Source organism: Callorhinus ursinus, unplaced genomic scaffold (assembly GCF_003265705.2).
Source record: "Callorhinus ursinus isolate GAN/ISIS: 27379988/994484 unplaced genomic scaffold, GSC_fseal_2.0 scaffold3, whole genome shotgun sequence".
Taxonomy (NCBI): domain Eukaryota; kingdom Metazoa; phylum Chordata; class Mammalia; order Carnivora; family Otariidae; genus Callorhinus; species Callorhinus ursinus.
Window position 1 is genome coordinate 51,475,129 of NW_027397065.1, and position 11,490 is coordinate 51,486,618.

Consider the following 11,490-nt stretch of genomic DNA (forward strand, 5'->3'; position numbering starts at 1 on the left):
GTAAGCAGACCCGGGACCTCTGGCTCCCAGGGTAACCACAGCGGCCTGGAAGGACCCAGTGGATGTCATCTAGTCCAGCCTCTTCCTCCGGGCACGCTGCTCCAGGCTAGAGCTCCGTCCAAGAAGATGTGGCTTCTTGGAGATGCTCTGCATGACCTAAACAGTCCCGTTTCCTTACCTTGACTCAGACGATCAAATGAAGGGAGTGGATTTTGCCGTCCAGGTCTCTCAGTTCTGGGGTAGGAGCGCCCCCTGCCGGTCAGTCGAGGGGCTACAGGAGGAGTGAGCTCAGGGACAGGCAGCGGGAAGCAGCAGGGACTGGAAGCTGACCCGGCTGGCTCTCCTGGCAGGTGTCCGCGCGAGCTGCCGCCCACGCCGCTGGGGAACAGTTCGGAGGAGGAGAGCCAGCTGGAGACTAACGTGACATACTGGCCCGAGGATCAGGAGTTCGAGGTGGTGAGCACACTGCGCCTGCGCCGTGTGGATCAGCCGCTGTCAGTGCGCTGCACTCTACACAACCTGCTGGGACGCGACATGCAGGAGGTCACCGTGGTGCCGCACTGTGAGTCCTCCGGCCCGGGTGGTCCCTGAAGGCCCTCCAGCCCCACCTCCACCCCGCCATTCTTGGAACTGTGCCCGTGAGCCCAGTGGGCCAGAGTCAGCGTGCCTGTGGGCACTCAGGAGCATGGCGAAGCCCACCAGAGTATGCCCCTGAGCACTTACACAACACCGCAGTATTGGCACCCACGTGTACAGCCGTGAGTGTCTTTAAGCCAAGGCTGGGGTGTGTGTCTGCTGTCCGTGCGTCCTAAACTGTGAACAGCAAGCCTGATCCTTGGACACAGGTGCAAACCTGCCTGGTGTAGATATGTAAACCACATAATGAAGAGTGCCCGAGCCCCAGATACACATGCGGGGCTGGAGTGTATGTCTGCAAGCGCGTGCACAAGCGTGCATGACATCTGCCTCTGTGGGAACCCACAGAACGCATGTGTATAAACCATGTATATGACCACGCCCAATACCCAGCCACATATATAAACCCAGGAGCGTGTGTCTGTATGCATGTGCGTGTGGATGCACGATCACCACACAAGGGTGCAGACAGTGCGCGTACAATTCCTGTGCGTGTGTGCAAACTGGCATGTGCATGTCCGCAACGTGGAGCCGCAGCACTCCCTCTGTGAAAGTGTGCGAACACAGTCTCTGTGCACAGATGCCTGCTATACCATGCATGTCTGTGAGTGGGTACACACACGCATGCATGCACGCACGCACCATTCCTGTCCATATGAATAGTGTCGGCCATGCATATAGTGTCCCGGGGCAGGCATTTCCCCCTGCGCTGGTACCTCATTTCTTCGCTTGTTTCCTCTTTCTCCCTGGAGAAGGCCCAGCCCCGCCTGCCCTTCTAGTGCCCTCAGACCCGAGAGAAGGCAGATAAGGAACTAGGCAATCCCACTGCAGGGGGCAGTACTCTGGGGGGAAAGCCGAGAGGGAGGAGGGGCTCCGTGCCCAGCTGGGGGTTTCAGGAAAGTGTCCTGGAAAAAGAAAGCTTTAGGTCAAAACCTGAAAGATACCTGGGAGTTAGCCTGGTAAGGAATGGTGTTCCAGTCAGAGCGAATGGCCTGTGTAAGAGCCCGGAGGCAAAATGGGATCAGAGAACTCAAAGGCATTAGCGTGGCTGGAGCCCGGAGTCTGTGTGTATTTAAGGGCTGGAAGGGCGAGATAAAGAGAAAGGGAAGGGAGTGGTAAAGGAGGGGCTCAGGGGTAGGCAGAAGCCAGGGTGAGCAGAGCTTTGAAGGCTGTGCGAGGCGTTGGCAGGTTGGTGGGCTTGCACACACATGAGCCTCTCTGTACACAGAGCTGTTTCCAGCCCCCTGGTCTGTGGTGGGACAGGTGGGGGTTTTCATACCTTATCTCACTCCCACTCCCACGCATGCACACGTACCCCTGAGCCAGCGGGCACCTGCAGACCAGCCCGGAGCAAGACAAGTAGGGCTTTTGTGTGCCACCTGAGGGGGAAGGCACGTACCAGCCTACAGGGAAACTGCCGTGGCTGCACGAAGCCTCTTCTTTTTACTCAGATGGCTCCTTAGAAGATTCAGACTTCCTTCCCAGGCCTGGGATGTGTGACCTGGTGGGGAGAGGGAGGAGAGGAGTGATGTTGGTCTGGGACCCTGAGGAGGAGGGACAGGGCCTCCAGGGGCGCCAAGAGGGGCAAGTGGGGGACAGAGGAAGAGGGAATGAGTTCCTCGGGGACCCCATGGGTGGCCAGTGGGGCAGAGTAGGGGAGATGAGGGTCTGGCAGGGGTGGATGCAAAGGGAGGGGAAGAGAATGGGAAATCATACAGCAAAGAGGCCGAGGCCTTCGGGGGAAGACTTGGTGCTTGGGGGCCCCCAGAGTTAGTCCGACTTGGCTACCCCTGTTCCCTTGGGGGTGCACCTTATAACTATCATCACTATCCCAACACTGCTGGAGACTCCGGGTGAAGCAGGGGAGGAGACAGTCTGGATTCGTCGGGCTGTGCGAGCTCGGTCACTCAGTCCGTTGGCCCCTTGGTCAGGCTCTGTGCCAACTGTGACAGCCCAGGCGAGGTCATGGATTCAGGGGCGAGGGCAGCCCAGGCGGTCAGGAGCTGGCATCCAATCTGGAGCCACGGCAGACAGGCCAGACTGAGCCCTGCAAAGGCTGAAGGCATATGGGGGCCCAGAGGGAGCTGAGCACTGTTGTAACTGAGGGGCATATGGGTTCTTATGGGAGGGTCTGAAGGTATGGCCCTGAGGGAGGGGCTGAGAGTCTGACATCACAGGCCGTGGTTGGTGGAGGGGGTCTTCCCTTCCAGGCAGGACAGTAGAGAGGATTTGCCGTACCAGTGGTGGGGGGACGGGAGGACTGCCAGGGAGCTGCCAAGCTCCCCGTTTGCTTATGGCCAGCTCTTTGTCTCTGCCTCCAGCTCTGCCCTTCAAGGTGGTGGTGATCTCGGCCATCCTGGCCTTGGTGGTCCTCACAGTCATCTCCCTCATCATCCTCATCATGCTCTGGCAGAAGGTAACCTCCCACCCTTGCCTAGTGGGTGCAGACTGGCACACTATTTTTTTTTTTTTTTACATGGAGCCCCCAGCTGCCCTTGAATGTTGCAGGATCTGGTCACATCCCAGCCCAGCACAGAGTGCAGGTATAAAATGACTATAGAGCTGCCTCCATCCCCAGCAGCAAGGGCCCTCTCAGGCCTGGTCCAGGACAGCCAGGGTCCCTTGTCTCTGCTCTGCCCCCCTGAGTCTTGCTTGGACATCCGCCCTGCCCCTCCCAGCCATAGGGCAAAGCACTTTCTGGGTGGACTACATGAACTCCAGGATTCTTCCAACTCTCACCCCCAGAGACTCCCAGGCTTCTACTGAAATGCATTCTAATCCTATTAACATGTAATTTCAATGTTCTGTTCTGAGGCTTCACCATTCTGCGATCCCAACATTTTAAGATTCCTGAGTTAGGATTGCAGCACCCATGATTCTGTCATTCTAAGATGCCAATACTGTGATCCCAGCATCCTGTGATTTCAGCATTGTAAGCTTACATCTTTCTGAGATTCCCACTGCAAGTGAGCCAGCTTGGGGAGGGGCTGTCCACATCTAGCTGAGTGCCCCTAGCTTGTGTCACTTCCCAGGACTGCCTGCCCCTCTACTCCCACCTGGAAGCAGCCAGGGCTCTGGGAGAAGCTGGCAAGCAGGTCCTGTTGAGGCAGGCCCTTGGCTATTAGCTGCTCCTCAGCCACCGCCAAGCTGGGGCCTCTTGGCACCTGTTCTCACTGAGCCCCTGAAGCTGAGCTTTATCAGTAACTTGCTGTGTGACTTCAAATATGCTTTTGCCCCTCTCTGGGCCTCAGGGTCCCCTGCTCCATCTGTTCCATAAGGGGCTGTGGGCTAGTGGGCCCCAAAGCCCAGACCTCCTCTGATGATCCATCCCTGGTGTCGGTCTTGCAGAAGCCACGTTATGAGATCCGATGGAAGGTGATTGAATCCGTGAGCTCCGATGGCCATGAGTACATCTACGTGGATCCTATGCAGCTGCCCTACGACTCCACGTGGGAGCTGCCACGGGACCAGCTTGTGCTTGGTCAGTCCAGGGAGTCCTCGTGTGGTGGTCTGGGGACCGGCGGCGGGTGGGAAGACTGTCTGAGGTGTGATCCAGCCTTGCCATGACTAGCTTTGAGAACTAGGTCTGCTGTATCGCCTTCTCTGGCCCTCAGTGCCCCCTCCATACAATGGGGCAAGATGATCCCCCCAGAGAGGGTTCAGCACTGAGGTCCTATGATCCTGTGACTATGTGAGATAGGGCCCCTTTGTGGCGAGAGGGGGAGTATTAATCCAGGACAGGCTGCATGTCAGGACTGTGCTTAGTCTAGCTGGGAAGGCTGAGGCGTGCGGAGGAGCTGAACTCCCTTTTGGGATAGGAGGAAGGCTTCCAGGGACTAAAGATGGACCAGAAAGCAGGCAGGATTTAGATGAGACACCAGGAAGGGCTGCAAAACACTGTGGGAGACTCCTTAAGGGGAACACCTTAAGTCCAGGTTGGCTTGAGGGATTGACCTCCGAGAGAGCAGGGGATGCCGTTTCCTGGTAGGCCAGGAGCTGAGGAATCGTCTCTACCCCAGGGCGCACCCTCGGCTCCGGGGCCTTTGGGCAGGTGGTGGAGGCCACGGCTCACGGCCTGAGCCATTCGCAGGCCACGATGAAAGTGGCGGTCAAGATGCTGAAATGTGAGTCCTGGCAGCCTGCCCCTCCCTCACATCTGGGCCTCCACGTCCCCCCTGCCCCCTGCCCACACATTCAGGCCCTCCCTGGTTCCGATTTGCTGGGCACAAGCAATGCAGTCACCTGGCGGCCAGCACCACTCCAGACTCTGCTTTGGCTAAGAGGCTTCCTCACCCTGCCCCCCTTCCTGGCACCTCCCTCCCTCCCTGACCTTCGCTCCCACCGTCTTTCTCCTCCCCCTACTCGTGGGTCCTCACCGCCCCAGTTCATCTGGGTCTTACAGTAGGGTATGGAGCAGAACAGCCTCCTTGGGGCCTGAGTGACAGGGCAGGCCTGAGGCCCCATCTCCCCTCTCAGCCACAGCCCGCAGCAGCGAGAAGCAAGCCCTGATGTCAGAGCTGAAGATCATGAGTCACCTTGGGCCCCATCTGAACGTGGTCAACTTGTTGGGGGCCTGCACCAAAGGAGGTACCAAAACCACTCCCCCAGAGGATTCTGGAAAATGCCAGCAGCCCAAGCCTCGCCCCTCCCCACCCCCTCCTCAGTCCACGGACAACAGGACTCTCCAGCTGGAGGGTCTACACCTACCCTGTCCGGTGCCCTCACTCCACAGACCCAGATGGGGGTGGGATTTACAAACTCACGGAGTCACAACACCTTCAAGGCCTAAGGACTCCTCAGGTCAGCCGTTTCCAAGCCCATGGGTCCTCTGGCTTTTTAAAATTTTCACAACACATTCTACAAACTTATAAATCCCAGGCCCTGTGAGGTGAGTTCTATCCCTACACTTGGAGACCACCAGCATGCTGACTGGGAGCTGCTTTCATTCAGATCATAGAATGAAGTCTCTCCGGCTAGTATGTTTTTTTGAAACTCTGACTGCAAGTTAGGCCATAAAAAAAAAAAAAAAAGAAGTGTTATCATTGTTTGCAGCTCCTTATTGTGAGATTTGGGATTTTCCTCAGTATTGTGCAACTAAAATAAAATACAGAAGTGAATTGCACACATAGGCCAATTTATGTCCGCAAGATCACTCATTTCAAAATGTTTGTTTTCCTCAATATCTTCAAGTTCCCACCGATTGACTTCAAGTAAATGTACTGTATTTGGATTGAAACAGTAACCTGATAATAAATGGTTGCTTTTATTTGCTTTATATACTGGGCTCCAGCCTAAGCTTCAGTCTGAAAACCGATCAGTGATATCTGCCCCATGTCCTTGCTACATGCCAGGCCCCAGGCCGAGCTGACAAAAGCATTCTCTTATGAACACTCACGGAGGTGGCTAGGATTAGCTCCATTTAACAGATGCGGAAAGTAAAGCTCCGCGAGAAGTATCTCGCTCATGGTCACAGAGGCAGGAAAAGAACCGGGGTTTGCCCGGTGTCAAAGCCTCTTGGCCGTTTGACCAAACTGCCTTTCCAAGGTGCAGCCCGTCATTAGCCTCCAGGCCCCGACGGCAAGTGTGTGCCCCTCCTGCCCCCCGAAGGGGCTGTGCCTGAGCCTGTCCCCCCGCAGGACCCATCTACATCATCACCGAGTACTGCCGCTACGGCGACCTGGTGGACTACCTGCACCGCAACAAGCACACCTTCCTGCAGCGTTGCTCCGACAAGCGCCGCCCGCCCAGCGCCGAGCTCTACAGCAACGCCCTGCCCGGCGGGCTCCCGCTGCCCAGGTACCACAGGAGGCTTCGGGGGGGCCCCGAGGAGAACCTGCACACTCCCTCCCTGTCCGGCACGGAAGCTGAGGCCAGGCTGGGCAGAGACGGTTTAGGAGCCAGGGCGTTGGTCTGTCGCCGAAAGACATGCGAACCCACCCCTGTCCTCCCCGGCATCGGATCGATTTCCTCCGGTCTTTGGTCTACCTCTAGAGACACAGGCTTATGTGGTCCCATAGCGCTCCGGGGAGCTGGTGCTGCAGGCAGAGGCCTTGGGGCAACTCCTTGCCCACTCTGGGCTGTGGCTGGGCCCTCACAGGGCATCACAGCCGGATGGAAAGGCTGTGCTCCCTAGAAAGGCACCATGCTCCCTGCCCTTCTGTGGGATGCTAGGATCACGCCTAGGCGTGAGCTCCCTGAGGACCTGCACTGGGACCTGTGTCCTCCTAGCACCCCGCTGCCCAGCTTAGGGCCCCACGGGCTGGTTGGAAGGGCTCACTGCGTGGCCATTCCAGTTGTGACCGGCTGGAGGAAGATGGGTGGTGGAAGGAGAGAGGAAAGCCGTGAGTGACAGGGCCTTGTGGGGCCTAGGGGCGAGCAGGGGCAGGAAGGGAAGCAAAAGGAAGGCCCGTGGCCCCTCCTTCTGTGATGTTCCTCTCTCCCCCAGCCACGTGTCTCTGCCTGGGGAGAGCGACGGTGGCTACATGGACATGAGCAAGGATGAGTCGGTGGACTACGTGCCCATGCTGGACATGAAAGGAGGCATCAAATATGCAGACATCGAGTCCTCCAGCTACATGGCCCCTTATGACAACTATGTCCCCACCGGTGGGTGCACCCAGGGTCCTCACCTAGGCACAGCCCCCACCCCTCTGCAGTCGTGCATTCCTATCAAAGCCTTTCATATGCCCTGGCTGGCAACAACCCTAGGAGGAAGGTGGCCTTGTCCCCATTTCATAGATGCAGAAACTGAGGTTAGCCACCTGCACAAAGCTGCTCTGTGATGGAGCCTCAGTGTGAACCTCTGTTTCTGGATCCAGAGCAGGAAGAGTTGGGGTTGGGGGAGTACTTGGCCTCCTGGCGCATGGGCACAGAGGAGGCTGCAGGCTGACCCAGTGTCCCTGAGAAGCCAAGTGGGTCAGGCTCAGTAAAGGTGGCCCGGGGCTAACACCAAAGGCTTCTCCGGCCAACGACAGCACTGATGAGGTAAGAGAGGTTTACATTAGGTGTTTGGAAATTGTCTTCCTTTTGTGGAGGACTTGGAGGATCAGTAGCCACCTGTATTGGACAGTCAGCCTCCAAGACCAAAAGGGCAGGGGTTCTGTGGGCCATGTGGAGACACAAGATGGTAGGTGAACTTCTGTTCTCCCCTAGCTCCCGAGAGGACCTGTCGGGCAACTCTGATCAACGAGTCCCCAGTGCTTAGCTACACAGATCTCGTGGGCTTCAGCTACCAGGTGGCCAATGGCATGGAGTTCCTGGCCTCCAAGAACGTACGTGTGGTCACGGTGGGCAGATAGGGGGATGGGGAGGTGGGCCACCCAGCCAGCCAGGGTCCTCCAAGTACACAGCTCCATATGGCAGTGACGTCCCCTCTGGTGGGTGAGGACAGTGAACGTCCTCACCATGTGGCCTCTCTCACCTGTGTGGCCTCTCACGTCTGTGTGGTGATACATTTTCCCCAAAGCCCTTGACAGGCAGGTCTTTCCCCACAACTGCCTCCAAGGCCTCAGCTCCCATCCCCCCCAACCCAGTGTGTCCACCGAGATCTGGCAGCCAGAAATGTGCTCATCTGTGAGGGCAAGCTGGTCAAGATCTGTGACTTCGGCCTGGCTCGTGACATCATGCGAGACTCGAACTATATCTCCAAAGGCAGTGTGAGTACCTTGCCTGATCCCGTGTGTCTCTGACCCTGGGAACGAGTTCTCTCCCGGTCAGCATGGCTGTGGCACAGGGGAGATCAGGGTGGAGCTCCTCGTGACCTGACCTGTCCAGTGGTGACAGGCTTGGCCTGCCTAGCCATGTGTGCAGGCCCAGGAAGGGAAGCCACCAGCTATTCGGAGTGGGGTAGAGATGCTAAGGGTGTGAGGGTGAGCCCAGGGCTCAGATTCATCGGTCATGACAGGAGGTGAGGGACCAGCTGTAATGGGTCCTGGGAAGGATGGAAACGGAGCAGGTCAAATGTGTATTTGGTTAAAACGTGACCATCCTGCCTGCCACTCATGTTCCCACTTTCCACAAGGGACAGTGAATCCCAGAGCTGGAGGGACTCTAGACCCCAGAGATCGAAGGTGGCCAGGTCACAGCTGGGTGGTACCTTGGCGTGTCTCTGGCTCTCCTGCTCTCTACCAAGCCAGGGGTCTCTACTGGGGTGAGGAAGAGGGGCCGCAGACCCTGGGGCTCTTGCTCAGGGATAAGAGCACCATGTCACCAGCTGTGGGTAAAGAACCTTGGCCTTCCGGTCCTCTGGCCAGTACTGGGATGGCTGTGGGATCTGCATGCCTGTAGAAGTGGGCTCTCAGGGCCCGGGGAGCCAGGGGCTGGAGCAGGAACTGCCAGGTGCAGAGTGGGGCTTGGCCCTCCTTATACTTCGTACCATCCTGCCCTTCCACAGACCTTCCTGCCTCTGAAGTGGATGGCTCCCGAGAGCATCTTCAACAGCCTCTATACCACCCTGAGCGACGTGTGGTCCTTCGGGATCCTACTCTGGGAGATCTTCACCCTGGGTGTGCTTCCTTTCCCCCCAGCCCTCAGGGGCGCAGCACAGCCTCCACCCTGACCACTCATACCTCCAGCCTGGTAGGGCTGTGGGGACAGGCTCTGGGGCAGGGGGCAGGGCTCTGGTTCCAGTCACACCTCTCTGCTGCTTTCTTGCTGCTATTTGACCTTGGCAAGTCCCTGTCCTCTCTGGGTCTCTTTACTTCCCCAGCTGATTATGGATGGGTTTGGAAGCAGCATCAGAAAACTTACTTGATTCTGGTGTTCTCTGGTTCTCTGTTTCTGGGGAAGGTTGCAGTCTCTGTCCCGAGCCTCTAAAGGGGGCTCACATTTCTCAGTGCCAAGGCCGCTATACCCTTGTCCATTCTAGGGCTGGTGTGCCTGTCTGTCCCATAAAATAGGGTACCTGCCATTCTTCAACACCTCTGAGCCTGTATATCTCTTGTCTCTGCTCCCTGCAGGTGGCACCCCTTACCCAGAGCTGCCCATGAACGAGCAGTTCTATAATGCTATCAAGCGGGGGTACCGCATGGCCCAGCCTGCCCACGCCTCCGACGAGATGTGAGTGGAGCGTTTGGGAGGATTTTTTGGGTGCAAACAGTAGATATCCAACTTAACTGGCTTAAGGCAAAAATAGATTAGTCCAGAGATCTAGAAAAACCTCAGTATAGCTGGATCTCGGTGTTCAGATGCTGTCATCAGGATTCTGGTTCTACCCGGCCCTGCTTTCCTCCATGCTGGCCGCGTTTTCAGGCCAAATGGCTACCTGCGCACTGCTTTCACCATAGTTCGGGCAAAAGGCCCCGAGCTGACTGTCAAGGGCTCAGCTGGGGTCACGTGCCCATCCAGAGCCAGCCATTGAACTGAGAGCCGTGAAAACTCCTACCAGCCAGACCTGGGTCATGTGCTCAACAAGGTGGCCCGCCCCATGGAACCACCACTGGGGGGAGGGCCTGCTCAGGAAACAGGAAAAACAGTCCCTCTTCACCCGTCCTCCCCAACTCCCTTCGTTGCTCACCAGTCAGAGACCCTGACTCTCTCTCTGCCTCTCCCCAGTTATGAGATCATGCAAAAGTGCTGGGAAGAGAAGTTTGAGATCCGGCCTCCTTTCTCCCAGCTGGTGCTGCTCCTTGAGAGGCTGCTAGGCGAGGGGTACAAAAAGGTATGTTGAGGCAGCGAAACGGAGAGTTCTGGCCTGGAAATCAGACCCTGGGTACAAGGCTCTATGTGTAATGCTGGTATTTGAGGGACCACCTGTACCTGCTTGGGCCTCAGTTTCCCTGCTGGTACTAGTAAGGGATGGGCTGGAGCTGTGAGTTGAATTTATTTTAGCAGCACAGGGTTTTTTGAAATGAAATCCTGTGTGGAAGCCAATGCCCACAGCCCCCTTCATCCTGCATCCCTCCTCATGCTTTTACACCCATGCCAAGGCCCGGGGCTCCTTCAGAAGTCTGAGCAGCCTCAGGCTACCTGTCTGCTACGGGCCTGACCATTAAGACTGTTGCAGGCTCAGTCAAGGCAAATGGAGCCAGTAGGGCCTTAAAACCCGCCTGTCCACCGGAGGGAGTTACAGGGAGGAGTGATGCACGTCCCCTTTCCCCTGACCCATTCCTAACCACACTCCCACCCACGTTCAGGCACAGCTCAGCGCCCAGTGAGATGGATTGGGTTGTCACCATTTAGCAGCTAGGGAAACTGAGGCCGCACTGCAGGAGGCTGAAGCAAGTGAGAGCCCGCTCCTGTCTACTCTGAAGTAGGGGAAGTGCTGGGGTCACGGGCACTAGTCTGCTGACTGTCCTCTCCCTGGGTGGCCCTGAGCTCACCTGGTCTTGTGCGTTGACAGCTGGGAGAGCCACCCAGCTGTGTGTGGCTCTGGGCAATTCCCCTTCTGCTCTGAGCACCAGTTGCCTAATTCACACAAGGCAGGAGGGGCCAGGGTCTAATGGTAGATTATCCCCATGGGCATTTCTGGTCTGACCCTCCCTGTTTCTCCGGTTCTCTCTCCCCGTGGAGCAGAAGTACCAGCAGGTGGATGAGGAGTTTCTGAGGAGCGACCACCCAGCCGTCCTTCGGTCCCAAGCCCGCTTGCCTGGCTTCCATGGCCTCCGATCCCCCCTGGACACCAGCTCTGTCCTCTACACGGCTGTGCAGCCCAACGAGGGTGACAACGACTACATCATCCCCCTGCCTGACCCCAAACCTGAGGTTGCTGATGAGGGCCCACTGGAGAGTTCTCCCAGCCTTGCCAGGTAGCCACTCTGGCCTGAGGCCCAAGGCAATAGTGTGCAGTGTGTGTGCAGTGTGTGCAGTTTGTGTGTGTGTGTGTGTGTGTGTGTGTGTGTGTGTGTGTGTGTGTGT

The 11,490-nt window shown here is 57.2% G+C and overlaps 1 protein-coding gene across 5 annotated transcripts in view; it reads left to right on the forward strand.

The window, feature by feature from the left end:
* Positions 1-11,490, forward strand: part of PDGFRB (platelet derived growth factor receptor beta) — a 39,262-nt gene that overhangs the window by 21,894 nt on the left and 5,878 nt on the right. For 4 of the 5 annotated variants that reach the window (XM_073890870.1, XM_073890869.1, XM_025867252.2 and 1 more), the window contains 13 exons: positions 351-562; positions 2,958-3,052; positions 3,985-4,117; positions 4,656-4,760; positions 5,113-5,223; positions 6,273-6,432; positions 7,082-7,242; positions 7,789-7,907; positions 8,169-8,291; positions 9,029-9,140; positions 9,594-9,693; positions 10,189-10,294; positions 11,149-11,381. In XM_073890870.1, coding sequence (XP_073746971.1) covers positions 351-562; positions 2,958-3,052; positions 3,985-4,117; positions 4,656-4,760; positions 5,113-5,223; positions 6,273-6,432; positions 7,082-7,242; positions 7,789-7,907; positions 8,169-8,291; positions 9,029-9,140; positions 9,594-9,693; positions 10,189-10,294; positions 11,149-11,381 — 1,770 coding nt within the window. Of the gene's footprint in view, positions 1-350; positions 563-2,957; positions 3,053-3,984; positions 4,118-4,655; positions 4,761-5,112; positions 5,224-6,272; positions 6,433-7,081; positions 7,243-7,788; positions 7,908-8,168; positions 8,292-9,028; positions 9,141-9,593; positions 9,694-10,188; positions 10,295-11,148; positions 11,382-11,490 lie in introns of those variants that run through there. The other variant, XM_073890871.1, reaches the window with a different exon arrangement.